Genomic DNA, 20907 nt, shown 5'->3' on the forward strand with positions numbered 1-20907 from the left:
ATATTATATCCCTGCGCTACATCTGCACTATATCTGGGGTATATATCATACCCCTGTGTTACATCTGCACTGTATCTGGGGTATATATTATATCCCTGTGCTACATCTGCTCGGTATCTGGGGTATATATTATACCCCTGTGCTACATCTGCACTGTATCTTGGGTATATATTATACTCCTGTTACATCTGCACTGTATCTGGGGAATATATTATACCCCTGTTACATCTGCACTGTATCTGGGGTATATATTATATCCCTGTGCTACATCTGCACTGTAACTGGGGTATATATTATACCCCTGTGCTACATCTGCACTGTATCTGGGGTATATATTATACTCCGGCTCTACATCTGCACTGTATCTGGGGTATATATTATACTCCGGCGCTACATCTGCACTGTATCTGGGGTATATATTATACCCCTGTGCTACATCTGCACTGTATCTGGGGTATATATTATACTCCGGCGCTACATCTGCACTGTATCTGGGGTATATATTATACCCCTGTGCTACATCTGCACTGTATCTGGGGTATATATTATACTCCGGCGCTACATCTGCTCTGTATCTGGGGTATATATTATACCCCTGTGTTACATCTGCACTGTATCTGGAGTATATATTATATCCCTGCGCTACATCTGCACTATATCTGGGGTATATATTATACTCCGGCGCTTCATCTGCTCTGTATCTGGGGTATATATTATACTCCTGTTACATCTGCACTGTATCTGGGGTATATATTATACTCCTGTTACATCTGCTCTGTATCTGGGGTATATATTATACTCCTGTTACATCTGCACTGTATCTGGGGTATATATTATACTCCTGTTACATCTGCACTGTATCTGGGGTATATATTATACCCCTGTGCTACATCTGCACTGTATGTGGGGTATATATTATACTCTGGTGCTACATCTGCACTGTATCTCGGGTATATATTATACTCCTGTTACATCTGCACTGTATCTGGGGTATATATTATACCCCTGTGCTACATCTGCACTGTATCTGGGGTATATATTATACTCCGGTGCTACATCTGCACTGTATCTGGGGTATATATTATACTCCGGCGCTTCATCTGCTCTGTATCTGGGGTATATATTATACTCCTGTTACATCTGCACTGTATCTGGGGTATATATTATACTCCTGTTACATCTGCACTGTATCTGGGGTATATATTATACTCCTGTTACATCTGCACTGTATCTGGGGTATATATTATACCCCTGTGCTACATCTGCACTGTATCTGGGGTATATATTATACTCCTGTTACATCTGCACTGTATCTGGGGTATATATTATACTCCTGTTACATCTGCTCTGTATCTGGGGTATATATTATACTCCTGTTACATCTGCACTGTATCTGGGGTATATATTATACCCCTGTGCTACATCTGCACTGTATCTGGGGTATATATTATACTCCGGTGCTACATCTGCACTGTTTCTGGGGTATATATTATACTCCGGCGCTTCATCTGCTCTGTATCTGGGGTATATATTATACTCCTGTTACATCTGCACTGTATCTGGGGTATATATTATACTCCTGTTACATCTGCTCTGTATCTGGGGTATATATTATACTCCTGTTACATCTGCACTGTATCTGGGGTATATATTATACTCCTGTTACATCTGCACTATATCTGGGGTATATATTATACTCTTGTTACATCTGCTCTGTATCTGGGGTATATATTATACCCCTGTGTTACATCTACACTGTATCTGGGGTATATATTATACTCCGGCTCTTCATCTGCTCTGTATCTGGGGTATATATTATACTCCTGTTACATCTGCACTGTATCTGGGGTATATATTATACCCCTGTGTTACATCTACACTGTATCTGGGGTATATATTATACTCCTGTTACATCTGCACTATATCTGGGGTATATATTATACTCTTGTTACATCTGCACTGTATCTGGGGTATATATTATACCCCTGTGTTACATCTACACTGTATCTGGGGTATATATTATACTCCGGCTCTTCATCTGCTCTGTATCTGGGGTATATATTATACTCCTGTTACATCTGCACTGTATCTGGGGTATATATTATACTCCTGTTACATCTGCACTGTATCTGGGGTATATATTATACTCCTGTTACATCTGCACTGTATCTGGGGTATATATTATACCCCTGTGCTACATCTGCACTGTATCTGGGGTATATATTATACTCCTGTTACATCTGCACTGTATCTGGGGTATATATTATACTCCTGTTACATCTGCTCTGTATCTGGGGTATATATTATACTCCTGTTACATCTGCACTGTATCTGGGGTATATATTATACCCCTGTGCTACATCTGCACTGTATCTGGGGTATATATTATACTCCGGTGCTACATCTGCACTGTTTGTGGGATATATATTATACTCCGGCGCTTCATCTGCTCTGTATCTGGGGTATATATTATACTCCTGTTACATCTGCACTGTATCTGGGGTATATATTATACTCCTGTTACATCTGCTCTGTATCTGGGGTATATATTATACTCCTGTTACATCTGCACTGTATCTGGGGTATATATTATACTCCTGTTACATCTGCACTATATCTGGGGTATATATTATACTCTTGTTACATCTGCTCTGTATCTGGGGTATATATTATACCCCTGTGTTACATCTACACTGTATCTGGGGTATATATTATACTCCGGCTCTTCATCTGCTCTGTATCTGGGGTATATATTATACTCCTGTTACATCTGCACTGTATCTGGGTATATATTATACCCCTGTGCTACATCTGCACTGTATCTGGGGTATATATTATATCCCTGTGCTACATCTGCACTGTATCTGGGGTATATATTATACCCCTGTGTTACATCTGCACTGCATCTGGGGTATATATTATACCCCTGTGCTACATCTGCACTGTATCTGGGGTATATATTATACCCCTGTGTTACATCTGCACTATATCTGGGGTATATATCATACCCCTGTGCTACATCTGCACTGTATCTGGGGTATATATTATACTTCTGTGCTACATCTGCACTGTATCTGGGGTATATAGTATACTCCGGTGCTATATCTGCACTGTATCTGGGGTATATATTATACTTCTGTGCTACATCTGCACTGTATCTGGGGTATATATTATACCCCTGTGCTACATCTGCACTGTATCTGGGGTATATATTATATCCCTGTGCTACATCTGCACTGTATCTGAGGTATATATTATACTCCTGTTACATCTGCACTCTATCTGGGGTATATATTATACCCCTGTTACATCTGCACTGTATCTGGGGCATATATTATATCCCTGTGCTACATCTGCGCTGTATCTGGGGTATATATTATACTCCGGTGCTATATCTGCTCTTTATCCGGGGTATATATTATACCCCTGTGCTACATCTGCACTGTATCTGGGGTATATATTATATCCCTGTGCTACATCTGCACTGTATCTGGGGTATATATTATACTCCTGTTACATCTGCACTGTATCTGGGGTATATATTATACTCCGGCGCTACATCTGCACTGTATCTTGGGTATATATTATACTTCTGTGCTACATCTTCACTGTATCTGGGTTATATATTATACTCCGGCACTACATCTGCACTGTACCTGGGGTATATATTATACCCCTGTGCTACATCTGCACTGTATCTGGGGTATATATTATACTCCGGTGCTACATCTGCACTGTACCTGGGGTATATATTATACCCCTGTGCTACATCTGCACTGTATCTGCGGTATATATTATACCCCTGTGCTACATCTGCACTGTATCTGGGGTATATATTATACTCCTGTTACATCTGCACTGTATCTGGGGTATATATTATACTCCGGCACTACATCTGCACTGTACCTGGGGTATATATTATACCCCTGTGCTACATCTGCACTGTATCTGGGGTATATATTATACTCCGGTGTTACATCTGCACTGTACCTGGGGTATATATTATATCCCTTTGCTACATCTGCTCTGTATCTGGGGTATATATTATACTCCGGTGTTACATCTGCACTGTATCTGGGGTACATATTATACTCCGGTGCTACTTCTGCACTGTATCTGGGGTATATATTATACTCCTGTTACATCTGCACTGTATCTGGGGTATATTTTATACCCCTGTTACATCTGCACTGTATCTGGGGTATATATTATATCCCTGTGCTATATCTTCACTGTATCTGGGGTATATATTATACTCCTGTTACATCTGCACTGTATCTGGGGTATATATTATACTCCGGTGCTAAATCTGCACTTTGGTATATATTATACTCCTGTTACATCTGCACTGTATCTGGGGTATATATTATACCCCTGTTACATCTGCACTGTATCTGGGGTATATATTATATCCCTGTGCTACATCTGCGCTGTATCTGGGGTATATATTATACTCCGGTGCTATATCTGCACTGTATCTGGGGTATATATTATACTCCGGTGCTACATCTGCACTGTATCTGGGGTATATATTATACCCCTGTGTTACATCTGCACTGTATCTGGGGTATATATTATACCCCTGTGCTACATCTGCACTGTATCTGGGGTATATATTATACCCCTGTGTTACATCTGCACTGTATCTGGGGTATATATTATACCCCTGTGCTACATCTGCACTGTATCTGGGGTATATATTATACCCCTGTGTTACATCTGCACTGTATCTGGGGTATATATTATACCCCTGTGCTACATCTGCACTGTATCTGGGGAATATATTATACTTCGGCGCTTCATCTGCACTGTATCTGGGGTATATATTATACTCCGGTGCTACTTCTGCACTGTATCTGGGGTATATATTATACTCCGGTGCTACTTCTGCACTGTATCTGGGGTATATATTATACTCCTGTTACATCTGCACTGTACCTGGGGTATATATTATACTCCGGTGCTACTTCTGCACTGTATCTGGGGTATATATTATACTCCTGTTACATCTGCACTGTATCTGGGGTATATATTATACCCCTGTTACATCTGCACTGTATCTGGGGTATATATTATATCCCTGTGCTACATCTTCACTGTATCTGGGGTATATATTATACTCCTGTTACATCTGCACTGTATCTGGGGTATATATTATACTCCGGTGCTACATCTGCACTTTGGTATATATTATACTCCTGTGCTACTTCTGCACTGTATCTGGGGTACATATTATACTCCTGTTACATCTGCACTGTATCTGGAGTATATATTATACCCGTGTTACATCTGCACTGTATCTGGGGTATATATTATATCCCTGTGCTACATCTTCACTGTATCTAGGGTATATATTATACTCCTGTTACATCTGCACTGTATCTGGGGTATATATTACACCCCTGTTACATCTGCACTGTAACTGGGGTATATATTATATCCCTGTGCTACATCTGCGCTGTATCTGGGGTATATATTATACTCCGGTGCTATATCTGCACTGTATCTGGGGTATATATTATACTCCGGTGCTACATCTGCTCTGTATCTGGGGTATATATTATACCCCTGCGTTACATCTGCACTGTACCTGGGGTACATATTATACTCCGGTGCTACATCTGCACTGTATCTGGGGTATATATTATACTCCCGTTACATCTGCACTGTATCTGCGGTATATATTATACTCCGGTGCTACATCTGCTCTGTATCTGGGGTATATATTATACCCCTGTGTTACATCTGCACTGTATCTGGGGAATATATTATACTACGGCGCTTCATCTGCATTGTATCTGGGGTATATATTATACTCCGGTGCTACAACTGCACTTTACCTGGGGTATATATTATACCCCTGTGCTACATCTGCACTGTATCTGGGGTATATATTATACTCCGGTGTTACATCTGCACTTTACCTGGGGTATATATTATACTCCGGTGCTACTTCTGCACTGTATCTGGGGTATATATTATACTCCTGTTACATCTGCACTGTATCTGGGGTATATATTATACTCCGGTGCTACATCTGCACTGTACCTGGGGTATATATTATACTCCTGTTACATCTGCACTGTATCTGGGGTATATATTATACTCCGGTGCTACATCTGCACTGTACCTGGGCTATATATTATACTCCGGTGCTACTTCTGCACTGTATCTGGGGTATATATTATACTCCTGTTACATCTGCACTGTATCTGGGGTATATATTATACCCCTGTTACATCTGCACTGTATCTGGGGTATATATATTACCCCTGTTCTACATCTTCACTGTATCTGGGGTATATATTATACTCCTGTTACATCTGCACTGTATCTGGGGTATATATTATACTCCTGTGCTACTTCTGCACTGTGTCTGGGGTGTATATTATAACCCTGTTACATCTGCACTGTATCTGGGGTATATATTATACCCCTGTTACACCTGCACTGTATCTGGGGTATATATTATATCCCTGTGCTACATCTGCGCTGTATCTGGGGTATATATTATACTCCGGTGCTATATCTTCACTGTATCTGGGGTATATATTATACTCCGGTGCTACATCTGCAATGTATCTGGGGTATATATTATACTCCGGTGCTACATCTGCACTGTATCTGGGGTATATATTATACCCCTGTGTTACATCTGCACTGTACCTGGGGTACATATTATACTCCGGTGCTACATCTGCACTGTATCTGGGGTATATATTATACCCCTGTGTTACATCTGCACTGTATCTGGGGTATATATTATATCCCTGTGCTACATCTGCACTGTATCTGGGGTATATATTATACTCCGGTGCTACATCTGCACTGTATCTGGGGTATATATTATACTCCGGCGCTTCATCTGCTCTGTATCTGGGGTATATATTATACTCCTGTTACATCTTCACTGTATCTGGGGTATATATTATACTCCGGTGCTACATCTGCACTTTGGTATATATTATACTCCTGTGCTACTTCTGCACTGTATCTGGGGTATATATTATACTCCTGTTACATCTTCACTGTATCTGGGGTATATATTATATCCCTGTGCTACATCTTCACTGTATCTAGGGTATATATTATACTCCTGTTACATTTGCACTGTATCTGGGGTATATATTATACCCCTGTTACATCTGCACTGTATCTGGGGTATATATTATACTCCGGTGCTACATCTGCACTTTGGTATATATTATACTCCTGTGCTACTTCTGCACTGTATCTGGGGTATATATTATACTCCTGCTACATCTTCACTGTATCTGGGTATATATTATATCCCTGTGCTACATCTTCACTGTATCTAGGGTATATATTATACTCCTGTTACATCTGCACTGTATCTGGGGTATATATTATACTCCTGTTACATCTGCACTGCATCTGGGGTATATATTATATCCCTGTGCTACATCTTCACTGTATCTAGGGTATATATTATACTCCTGTTACATCTGCACTGTATCTGGGGTATATATTATACCCCTGTTACATCTGCACTGTATCTGGGGTATATATTATATCCCTGTGCTACATCTGCGCTGTATCTGGGGTATATATTATACTCCGGTGCTATATCTGCACTGTATCTGGGGTATATATTATACTCCGGTGCTACATCTGCACTGTATCTGGGGTATATATTATACTCCGGTGCTACATCTGCACTGTATCTGGGGTATATATTATACCCCTGTGTTACATCTGCACTGTACCTGGGGTACATATTATACTCCGGTGCTACATCTGCACTGTATCTGGGGTATATATTATACTCCGGTGCTACATCTGCTCTGTATCTGGGGTATATATTATACCCCTGTGTTACATCTGCACTGTATCTGGGGTATATATTATACTCCGGTGCTACATCTGCACTGTATGTGGGGTATATATTATACTCCGGCGCTTCATCTGCTCTGTATCTGGGGTATATATTATACTCCTGTTACATCTGCTTTGTATCTGGGGTATATATTATACTCCGGTGCTATATCTGCACTGTATCTGGGGTATATATTATACTCCTGTTACATCTGCACTGTATCTGGGGTATATATTATACCCCTGTGCTACATCTGCACTGTATCTGGGATATATATTATACTCCCGTGCTACATCTGCACTGTATCTGGGGTATATATTATACTCCGGCGCTTCATCTTCACTGTATCTGGGGTATATATTATACTCCTGTTACATCTGCACTGTATCTGGTGTATATATTATACTCCGGTGCTACATCTGCACTTTGGTATATATTATACTCCTGTGCTACTTCTGCACTGTATCTGGGGTATATATTATACTCCTGTTACATCTGCACTGTATCTGGTGTATATATTATACTCCGGTGCTACATCTGCACTTTGGTATATATTATACTCCTGTGCTACTTCTGCACTGTATCTGGGGTATATATTATACTCCTGTTACATCTGCACTGTATCTGGTGTATATATTATACTCCGGTGCTACATCTGCACTTTGGTATATATTATACTCCTGTGCTACTTCTGCTCTGTATCTGGGGTATATATTATACTCCTGTTACATCTGCATTGTATCTGGGGTATATATTATACTCCGGTGCTATATCTGCACTGTATCTGGGGTATATATTATACTCCTGTTACATCTGCACTGTATCTGGGGTATATATTATACCCCTGTGCTACATCTGCACTGTATCTGGGATATATATTATACTCCCGTGCTACATCTGCACTGTATCTGGGGTATTTATTATACTCCGGCGCTTCATCTTCACTGTATCTGGGGTATATATTATACTCCTGTTACATCTGCACTGTATCTGGGGTATATATTATACTCCGGTGCTACATCTGCACTTTGGTATATATTATACTCCTGTGCTACTTCTGCACTGTATCTGGGGTATATATTATACTCCTGTTACATCTTCACTGTATCTGGGGTATATATTATACCCCTGTTACATCTGCACTGTATCTGGGGTATATATTATATCCCTGTGCTACATCTTCACTGTATCTAGGGTATATATTATACTCCTGTTACATCTTCACTGTATCTGGGGTATATATTATACCCCTGTTACATCTGCACTGTATCTGGGGTATATATTATACTCCGGCTCTTCATCTGCTCTGTATCTAGGGTATATATTATACTCCTGTTACATCTGCACTGTATCTGGGGTATATATTATACCCCTGTTACATCTGCACTGTATCTGGGGTATATATTATATCCCTGTGCTACATCTGCGCTGTATCTGGGGTATATATTATACTCCGGTGCTATATCTGCACTGTATCTGGGGTATATATTATACTCCGGTGCTACATCTGCTCTGTATCTGGGGTATATATTATACCCCTGTGTTACATCTGCACTGTACCTGGGGTACATATTATACTCCGGTGCTACATCTGCACTGTATCTGGGGTATATATTATACTCCTGTTACATCTGCACTGTATCTGCGGTATATATTATACTCCGGTGCTACATCTGCTCTGTATCTGGGGTATATATTATACCCCTGTGTTACATCTGCACTGTATCTGGGGAATATATTATACTCCGGCGCTTCATCTGCACTGTATCTGGGGTATATATTATACTCCGGTGCTACATCTGCACTTTACCTGGGGTATATATTATACCCCTGTGCTACATCTGCACTGTATCTGGGCTATATATTATACTCCGGTGTTACATCTGCACTGTATCTGGGGTATATATTATACCCCTGTTACATCTGCACTGTATCTGAGGTATATATTATATCCCTGTGCTACATCTGCGCTGTATCTTGGGTATATATTATACTCCGGTGCTATATCTGCACTGTATCTGGGGTATATATTATACTCCGGTGCTACATCTGCTCTGTATCTGGGGTATATATTATACCCCTGTGTTACATCTGCACTGTATCTGGGGAATATATTATACTCCGGCGCTTCATCTGCACTGTATCTGGGGTATATATTATACTCCGGTGCTACATCTGCACTTTACCTGGGGTATATATTATACCCCTGTGCTACATCTGCTCTGTATCTAGGGTATATATTATACTCCTGTTACATCTGCACTGTATCTGGGGTATATATTATACCCCTGTTACATCTGCACTGTATCTGGGGTATATTTTATATCCCTGTGCTACATCTGCGCTGTATCTGGGGTATATATTATACTCCGGTGCTATATCTGCACTGTATCTGCGGTATATATTATACTCCGGTGCTACATCTGCTCTGTATCTGGGGTATATATTATACTCCGGTGCTACATCTGCACTGTATCTGGGGTATATATTATACTCCGGTGCTACATCTGCACTGTATCTGGGGTATATATTATACTCCGGTGCTACATCTGCACTGTATCTGGGGTATATATTATACTCCGGTGCTACATCTGCTCTGTATCTGGGGTATATATTATACCCCTGTGTTACATCTGCACTGTACCTGGGGTACATATTATACTCCGGTGCTACATCTGCAATGTATCTGGGGTATATATTATACTCCGGTGCTACATCTGCACTGTATCTGGGGTATATATTATACTCCTGTTACATCTGCACTGTATCTGCGGTATATATTATACTCCGGTGCTACATTTGCTCTGTATCTGGGGTATATATTATACCCCTGTGTTACATCTGCACTGTATCTGGGGAATATATTATACTCCGGCGCTTCATCTGCACTGTATCTGGGGTATATATTATATTCCGGTGCTACATCTGCACTTTACCTGGGGTATATATTATACCCCTGTGCTACATCTGCACTGTATCTGGGCTATATATTATACTCCGGTGTTACATCTGCACTTTATCTGGGGTATATATTATACTCCGGTGCTACTTCTGCACTGTATCTGGGGTATATATTATACTCCTGTTACATCTGCACTGTATCTGGGGTATATATTATACTCCTGTTACATCTGCACTGTATCTGCGGTATATATTATACTCCGGTGCTACATCTGCACTGTATCTGGGGTATATATTATACTCCGGTGCTACATCTGCACTTTACCTGGGGTACATATTATACCCCTGTGCTACATCTGCACTGTATCTGGGGTATATATTATACTCCGGTGTTACATCTGCACTTTATCTGGGATATATATTATACTCCGGTGCTACTTCTGCACTGTATCTGGGGTATATATTATACTCCTGTTACATCTGCACTGTATCTGGGGTATATATTATACCCCTGTTACATCTGCACTGTATCTGGGGTATATATATTACCCCTGTTCTACATCTTCACTGTATCTGGGGTATATATTATACATCTGCACTGTATCTGGGGTATATATTATACTCCGGTGCTACATCTGCACTTTGGTATATATTATACTCCTGTGCTACTTCTGCACTGTATCTGGGGTGTATATTATACCCCTGTTACATCTGCACTGTATCTGGGGTATATATTATACCCCTGTTACATCTGCACTGTATCTGGGGTATATATTATATCCCTGTGCTACATCTGCGCTGTATCTCGGGTATATATTATACTCCGGTGCTATATCTGCACTGTATCTGGGGTATATATTATACTCCGGTGCTACATCTGCACTGTATCTGGGGTATATATTATACCCCTGTGTTACATCTGCACTGTACCTGGGGTACATATTATACTCCGGTGCTACATCTGCAATGTATCTGGGGTATATATTATACTCCGGTGCTACATCTGCCCTGTATCTGGGGTATATATTATACCCCTGTGTTTCATCTGCACTGTATCTGGGGTATATATTATACCCCTGTGCTACATCTGCACTGTACCTGGGGTACATATTATACTCCGGTGCTACATCTGCAATGTATCTGGGGTATATATTATACTCCGGTGCTACATCTGCTCTGTATCTGGGGTATATATTATACCCCTGTGTTTCATCTGCGCTGTATCTGGGGTATATATTATACCCCTGTGTTACATCTGCACTGTAACTGGGGTATATATTATACCCCTGTGCTACATCTGCACTGTATCTGCGGTATGTATTATACTCCGGCGCTACATCTGCACTGTATCTGGGGTATGTATTATAACCCTGTGCTACATCTGCACTGTACCTGGGGTATATATTATACCCCTGTGTTACATCTGCACTGTATCTGGGGTATATATTATACCCCTGTGTTACATCTGCACTGTATCTGGGGTATATATTATACCCCTGTGTTACATCTGCACTGTACCTGGCGTATATATTATACCCCTGTGCTACATCTGCACTGTATCTGCGGTATGTATTATACTCCGGCGCTACATCTGCACTGTATCTGGGGTATGTATTATAACCCTGTGCTACATCTGCACTGTACCTGGGGTATATATTATACCCCTGTGCTACATCTGCACTGTATCTGCGGTATATATTATACTCCGGTGCTACATCTGCACTGTATCTGGGGTATATATTATTCTCCGGTGCTACATCTGCACTGTATCTGGGGTATGTATTATAACCCTGTGCTACATCTGCACTGTACCTGGGGTATATTTTATACCCCTGTGCTACATCTGCACTGTATCTGCGGTATATATTATACTCTGGTGCTACATCTGCACTGTATCTGGGGTATATATTATTCTCCGGTGCTACATCTGCACTGTATCTGGGGTATATATTATACCCCTGTGCTACATCTGCACTGTATCTGGGGTATGTATTATACCCCTGTGCTACATCTGCACTGTATCTGGGGTATATATTTTACCCCTGTGCTACATCTGCACTGTATCTGGGGTATATATGATACTCCGGCACTACATCTGCACTGTATCTGGGGTATATATTATACTCCGGCGCTACATCTGCACTGTATCTTGGGTATGTATTATACCCCTGTGCTACATCTGCACTGTATCTGGGGTATATATTATACTCCGGCGCTACATCTGCACTGTATCTGGGGTATGTATTATACCCCTGTGCTACATCTGCACTGTATCTGGGGTATGTATTATACCCCTGTGCTTCATCTGCACTGTATCTGGGGTATGTATTATACCCCTGTGCTACATCTGCACTGTATCTGGGGTATATATTATACTCCTCTGCTACATCTGCACTGTATCCGGGGTATTCTGTGCTCCATAACTGATGCAGCTGATTTCGGGGATAATATTCAAAGGGGTTTTGTAAGTTTTGGAGGTAAATCCCCATTTGCACCCCTCTCCCCTCTTTCTATCACTTCCCACACATCTTCTATTTGTATTTCCTCCATCATGATGTTTGTTGTTCCTGTAAACCATGTGCAGCTGATCTCCGGGCGACGCTGATCTCCTGTGTAAACTCTGCTTCATCTTTGGATTAAACATTAGTGGTGGGACACGCAGGCCCCCGTTATACGGTATTATACGCATCGCTCATGTTTGGTGATGTCAGCGCTCATCCGACATCTCCAGTAAACACGGCCGCGGCGCCGGTGACTCAGGCCGATGACTGAAGCTGCTGCACTAAACATCTGTGCCAAGCAAAGAGGATCGGGGCAAAGAAGGTGGGACATGGGGCCACCCGGGACAGGAGGGCCCGATATCTGGCTGCCCCATCACACACTTCTCTCCACGCCTCCATTGACATAATGCTCTGGTTTTGGGACCATGCACAGGTTTCACCGCCAAGCAGCAAATGTGATGGGACAAGCATGACTCCAAGGGCCCATGGCAGCTGTATGGTGAGGATGCCACCTCCCCATGTAATGCCACCTGTCCATGTAATGCCACCTGTCCATGCAGTGCCACCAGTCCATGTAATGCCACCTGTCCATGCAGTGCCACCTCCCCATGTAATGCCACCTCTCCATGCAGTGCCACCTCCCCATGTAATGCCACCTCTCCATGCAGTGCCACCTCCCCATGTAATGCCACCTGTCCATGCAGTGCCACCTCTCCATGCAGTGCCACCTCCCCATGTAATGCCACCTGTCCATGCAGTGCCACCTCCCCATGTAATGCCACCTGTCCCTGCAGTGCCACCTCCCCATGTAATGCCACCTGTCCATGCAGTGCCACCTCTCCATGCAGTGCCACCTGCCCATGTAATGCCACCTGTCCATGCAGTGCCACCTCCCCATGTAATGCCACCTGTCCATGCAGTGCCACCTCCCCATGTAATGCCACCTGTCCATGTAGTGCCACCTCTCCATGCAGTGCCACCTCTCCATGTAGTGCCACCTCTCCATGCAGTGCCACCTCTCCATGTAATGCCACCTCTCCATGCAGTGCCACATCCCCATGTAATGCCACCTGTCCATGTAGTGCCACCTCTCCATGCAGTGCCACCTCTCCATGTAGTGCCACCTCTCCATGCAGTGCCACCTCCCCATGTAATGCCACCTGTCCATGCAGTGCCACCTCCCCATGTAATGCCACCTGTCCATGCAGTGCCACCTCTCCATGCAGTGCCACCTCTCCATGTAGTGCCACCTCTCCATGCAGTGCCACCTCTCCATGTAATGCCACCTCTCCATGCAGTGCCACATCCCCATGTAATGCCACCTGTCCATGCAGTGCCACCTCACCATGCAGTGCCACCTCCCCATGTAATGCCACCTCTCCATGCAGTGCCACCTCTCCATGCAGTGCCACTCTCCATGCAGTGCCACCTCCCCATGTAATGCCACCTCTCCATGCAGTGCCACCTCTCCATGCAGTGCCACCTCTTCATGCAGTGCCACCTCTCCATGCAGTGCCACCTCTCCATTTAGTGCCACCTCGCCATGCAGTGCCACCTCGCCATGCAGTGCCACCTCTCCATGTAGTGCCACCTCTCCATGTAGTGCCACCCCTCCATGCAGTGCCACCTCTCCATGTAGTGCCACCTCTCCATGTAGTGCCACCCCTCCATGCAGTGCCACCTCTCCATGTAGTGCCACCTCACCATGCAGTGCCATTTCTTCATGTAGTGCCACCTCTCAATGCAGTGCCACCTTTCCACTTTCATTACCCCCCTCTAAATAGGGCAAGCTGTAGGGATGTGCAGGTCCTGTGGTCATAAAGTGGCACTACTCTTCCAGAGCTTGGTTCCCCAGATCTCATACTTGGGAACCAAACCAGGCTACTTTACTGTCTGTGTGGTGTCATATGGGCGCTATATAGTACTGTTATTTAGGAACTGTATGGTAATGTGGTGGTAATTCACTGGGCACCACCCAACCTAAGGCCAGCGTGCCGCCACCTATGAGAGGACATGATGGGGGTTATACCTCTGACATTGGCAGCTCATGCTTAGGCCTCTTTCACACATCCGTGTTTCCAGTACGAGTGGTGACAGTTTCCACACATACCGGAGACACTGACACACGTACACCCATTCAAATCTATGGGTTTGTGCACATGTCAGTGTGTTTCCACGCGCCGTGTGCTCCACACGCTGACATGCCAGTGCCATGCACATTTTGCAACGTCTGCGTATTTAAGTGAATGATCGGAGAAGTAATAGCTGTCACTGCCAAGTGTATGCATGTGCCTTGTGGACAATGGAGGGGACGCAGCGCCCCCCCAGAGTTTTGCAGCCCCTTCAATCAGTTGATCTTTGGAGGTGCTGTTTTTGATCGCCTATATTAAAGGTCAAGTCCTGGTGAAACTCTTTAAAACTAATATCCCGTTTGACTGATGGTTACTTGTTGGTATTTCCTTTCAAGCTGCAGTGTAAAGCATGGAGGATCATTTGATGAAATCTGAGTAAGGTTATCTCAGACTACTTTTTTGTACGCAGCTCCTATGGAAACCTATGTGTCTCTGTGGTTGTTACAGACAAACCCTGTGTGTTTTCTGATGCTGCCGCCAAACCCAAATCATTAATATATCACTCATCATGAAAGACTCGGGATAACATAGACCTCCCCTAGGAGTCAGCCCCCGCAGCCACAATAAAGCCCCCATGAGACTGACCTCGGAGTAGTCCGCCTGGTTGGGGCAGTCGTGGTCACTTTTCCCCGCACTCAGGTCTGGTATCTCCGGTCTCCATGTCGCATCTTTCAGGTAAGCGTCCCCCTGAGAATGAGCGGCGTTAGGACAGAGATCACTGATGTCTTACATCTGTAAAGCCTCATATACTCAGCACAGCGGCTTGCGATTATTACATGGGTCTGCTTCTTCTTCTCCAGAAACAGTGCCACTCTTCTCTACAGGCTACATTTAGTATTACAGCTGTAAATGGGGCTGAGCTGCAATACCAGATGGAACCAATGCACAGGAGGAGAAACATTGAAGGTTGTTATATTTATGGGGGCAGACAGGAGAGGCGGGGGGCATAAGTCTCTGTTCACATGGCTGTTTGTACCGGGTCCAGTAGAAAAAAATGGGCACATAAGAAAACAGACACTAAACTGATACCAAGATGAAACTAAAAGGACCCGTCCAGCAGATCTGACAGAAGAGAACTGCACTGCTAACTACAGACCGGTCTCTAATCTTCCCTTCATCTCTAAACTCCTGGAACGCCTGGTCCACTGCCGTCTAATCCGCTATCTCTCAGATAACTCTCTCCTCTACAATCTGGTTTCCGCTCCTTACATTCCACTGAAACTGTCTCTAATGATCTACTAACAGCTAAATCCAATGGTCACTGCTCCCTGCTGATTCTCCTTGATCTCTCTGCTGATTCTCCTGGATCTCTCTGCTGATCTCCTGGATCTCTCTGCAGCATTCTACACTGTGGATCACCAGCTCCTCCTCACTATGCTCCGCTCTATCGGCCTCAAGGACACCGTTCTCTCCTGGTTCTCCTCCTACCTCTCTGACCGCTCCTTCACTGTATCTTTTGCCGGCTCCTCTTCCCCTCCTCATCCCCTTACTATCGGGGTCCGCATGGCTCAGTCCTAGGCCCCCTCCTCTTCTCTCTATACACTGCCCCTATTGGACAAACAATCAGCAGATTTGGGTTCCAGTATCATCTCTATGCTGACGACACCCAATTATACACCTCTTCCCCTGACATCACCCCTACCCTAATACAAAATACCAAGGATAGTCTGTCCGCTGTGTCTAACATCATGTCCTCCCTTTATCTTAAACTGAATCTCTCCAAAACTGAACTTCTTGTGTTTCCCCCTCTACTAACCCAACTCTACCGAACATCGAAATTACCTTAGAGGGGTCAACCATAACTCCCAGCAGCACGCCCGCTGCCTTGGGGTCATATTCGACACTAACCTTTCCTTTACTCCCTATATCCGATCACTCACCCGCTCTTGTCACCTGCATCTTAAAAACATCTCCAGAATCCGATCTTTTCTCACTTTGGAAACTGCTAAAACTCTTACTGTCGCTCTTATTCACTCTCGTCTGGACTACTGCAACTCTCTTCTGATCGATCTTCCTCTTACCAAAATTTCCCCTCTCCAATCTGTCCTGAATGCGGCAGCCAGGGTCGTATTGCTGTCCAGCCGCTTCACCGATGCCTCCACCTTGTGCCAGTCATTACACTGGTTACCCATTCGCTACAGTGTCCAATATAAACTCATCGCTCTCACCCACAAAGCTCTCCACAGTTCTGCACCACCTTATATCTCCTCTCTCATCTCAGTCTATCGTCCTACACGTACCCTCCGTTCCACAAATGACCTAAGACTAACATCCCCCATAATCCGAACCTCACACCTCCGGCTTCAAGACTTCTCTCGTGCTGCGCCAGTTCTCTGGAATGCTCTACCCCAGACGATCCGATTGATGCCTAGCCCCGATGTCTTCAAGCGCGCTTTAAAAACCCATCTCTTTAAACAAGCCGACCACCTCAAATACCCAGTAAACTAACTTTCCCCTGTTCCCTCCAAAATACTATTCAGAATCTGCCCCCTACTGTTCATTTGTTTCTACACCCTCCATGCACACGATAACTGCACTCGGTAATTGAGTATTGCACGTATACTGGCTGATGACCGGATCATACAGCCTTATATGATAATCCCGACTTATTATAATTGCCAGACCTGAAATAACAAGCACTTTCCACCTACTGTGTCCCCCCATTTCCTTGTAGACTGTAAGCAGCGAGCAGCCGGACCCTCGCTCCTGATGTAACTGTTCACTGTCTCACCTTGTATTGAATTTATTGTCTGTACATGTCCCCGCTTAACTGTAAAGTGCTGCGGAATATGTTGGCGCTATATAAATAAAAATTATTATTATTATTATTAAATGGACTCCGGCTCCTACGCTGGTTCTGTTTTACCGGCTCTGCGTTCACCCGCGACGTCTCTGTTGCCTCTAGTGCTCCGCGCTCTGCTAAACACGGAGCCACCGAACGACATGACGACACCCCTCCTGTGTGATCCGCTGCCGCAGGTATAAGCTCTCTAGCCTTTTTACTGGATGGACAGCTGAGTTATGCAATCTCCGTTTTTTTTGCGCCATCGTAACAGCGAATAGCAGACGGGATGGACGCCGTGTACGAAACATAAAAACCCATGCAGATGAACGATCCCAGTAAATGAACAATCCCAGTAAATGAATGCCGTAAATGAACGCCGTAAATGAAGGCTGTAACTGAACGCTGTAAATGAACGCTGTAAATGAACGCTATAACTGAACGCTGTAACTGAACGCTGTAAATGAACGCTGTAACTGAACGCTGTAAATGAACGCTGTAAATGAACGCTGTAACTGAACGCTGTAAATGAACGCTGTAAATGAACGCTATAACTGAACGCTATAACTGAACGCTGTACATGAAGGCTGTAACTGAACGCTGTAACTGAACGCTGTAACTGAACGCTGTAACTGAACGCTGTAAATGAACGCTGTAAATGAACGCTGTAACTGAACGCTGTAACTGAACGCTGTAAATGAACGCTGTAAATGAACGCTGTAAATGAACGCTGTAACTGAACGCTGTAAATGAACGCTGTAACTGAACGCTGTAACGGAACGCTGTAACTGAAGGCTGTAACTGAACGCTGTAAATGAACGCTGTAACTGAACGCTGTAAATGAACGCTGTAACTGAACGCTGTAAATGAATGCTGTAAATGAAGGCTGTAACTGAACGCTGTAACTGAACGCTGTAACTGAACGCTGTAAATGAACACTGTAAATGAACGCTGTATCTGAACGCTGTACATGAACGCTGTAACTGAACGCTGTAACTGAACGCTGTAAATGAACGCTGTAACTGAACGCTGTAACTGAACGCTGTAAATGAACGCTGTAAATGAACGCTGTAAATGAACGCTGTAACTGAACGCTGTAAATGAACGCTGTAACTGAACGCTGTAAATGAACGCTGTAACTGAACGCTATAACTGAACGCTGTAAATGAACGCTGTACATGAACGCTGTAACTGAACGCTGTAAATGAACGCTGTAAATGAACGCTGTAAATGAACGCTGTAAATGAACGCTGTAACTGAACGCTGTAAATGAATGCTGTAACTGAACGCTGTAACTGAATGCTGTAAATGAACGCTGTAAATGAACGCTGTAAATGAACGCTGTAACTGAACGCTGTAACTGAATGCTGTAACTGAACGCTGTAACTGAACGCTGTAAATGAAGGCTGTAACTGAACGCTGTAACTGAACGCTGTAAATGAAGGCTGTAACTGAACGCTGTAACTGAACGCTGTAAATGAACGCTGTAAATGAACGCTGTAACTGAACGCTGTAAATGAACGCTGTAAATGAACGCTGTAAATGAACGCTGTAAATGAACGCTATAACTGAACGCTGTAACTGAACGCTGTAACTGAACGCTGTAAATGAACGCTGTAACTGAACGCTGTAAATGAACGCTGTAAATGAACGCTGTAACTGAACGCTGTAAATGAACGCTGTAAATGAACGCTGTAAATGAACGCTGTAACTGAACGCTGTAACTGAACGCTGTAACTGAACGCTGTAAATGAACGCTGTAAATGAACGCTGTAACTGAACGCTGTAAATGAACGCTGTAACTGAACGCTGTAAATGAAAGCTGTAAATGAACGCTGTAAATGAACGCTGTAACTGAACGCTGTAACTGAACGCTGTAAATGAACGCTGTAAATGAAGGCTGTAACTGAACGCTGGAAATGAACGCTGTAAATGAACGCTGTAACTGAACGCTGTAAATGAACGCTGTAACTGAACGCTGTAAATGAAGGCTGTAACTGAACGCTGTAAATGAAGGCTGTAACTGAATGCTGTAAATGAACGCTGTAAATGAACGCTGTAACTGAACGCTGTAAATGAACGCTGTAACTGAACACTGTAACTGAACGCTGTAACTGAACGCTGTAAATAAAGGCTGTAACTGAATGCTGTAACTGAACGCTATAACTGAACGCTGTAAATGAACGCTGTAACTGAACGCTGTAACTGAACGCTGTAAATGAACGCTGTAACTGAACACTGTAAATGAACGCTGTAAATGAACGCTGTAACTGAACACTGTAACTGAACGCTGTAACTGAACGCTGTAAATGAAGGCTGTAACTGAATGCTGTAACTGAACGCTATAACTGAACGCTGTAAATGAACGCTGTAACTGAACGCTGTAACTGAACGCTGTAACTGAATGCTGTAAATGAACGCTGTAACTGAACGCTGTAAATGAACGCTGTAAATGAACGCTGTAACTGAATGCTGTAAATGAACGCTGTAACTGAACGCTGTAACTGAACGCTGTAAATGAACGCTGTAAATGAACGCTGTAACTGAACGCTGTAAATGAACGCTGTAACTGAACGCTGTAAATGAAAGCTGTAAATGAACGCTGTAAATGAACGCTGTAACTGAACGCTGTAAATGAACGCTGTAACTGAACGCTGTAAATGAACGCTGTAAATGAACGCTGTAACTGAACGCTGTAAATGAACGCTGTAAATGAACGCTGTAACTGAACGCTGTAAATGAACGCTGTAACTG

General features: G+C 43.4%; 1 protein-coding gene across 1 annotated transcript in view; it reads right to left on the reverse strand.

The window, feature by feature from the left end:
- LOC141157720 (atrial natriuretic peptide receptor 1-like) overlaps positions 1 to 20907 on the reverse strand; it is a 127099-nt gene that overhangs the window by 18815 nt on the left and 87377 nt on the right. Inside the window, exon 16 of the mRNA XM_073645266.1 lies at positions 15957 to 16058. Within this exon, the coding sequence (XP_073501367.1) occupies positions 15957 to 16058 (102 nt within the window). The remainder of the gene's footprint in view (positions 1 to 15956; positions 16059 to 20907) is intronic.

Source organism: Phyllobates terribilis, unplaced genomic scaffold (genome assembly GCF_046119375.1).
Source record: "Phyllobates terribilis strain yellow unplaced genomic scaffold, ASM4611937v1 Scaffold_8__6_contigs__length_399053987, whole genome shotgun sequence".
NCBI lineage: Eukaryota > Metazoa > Chordata > Amphibia > Anura > Dendrobatidae > Phyllobates > Phyllobates terribilis.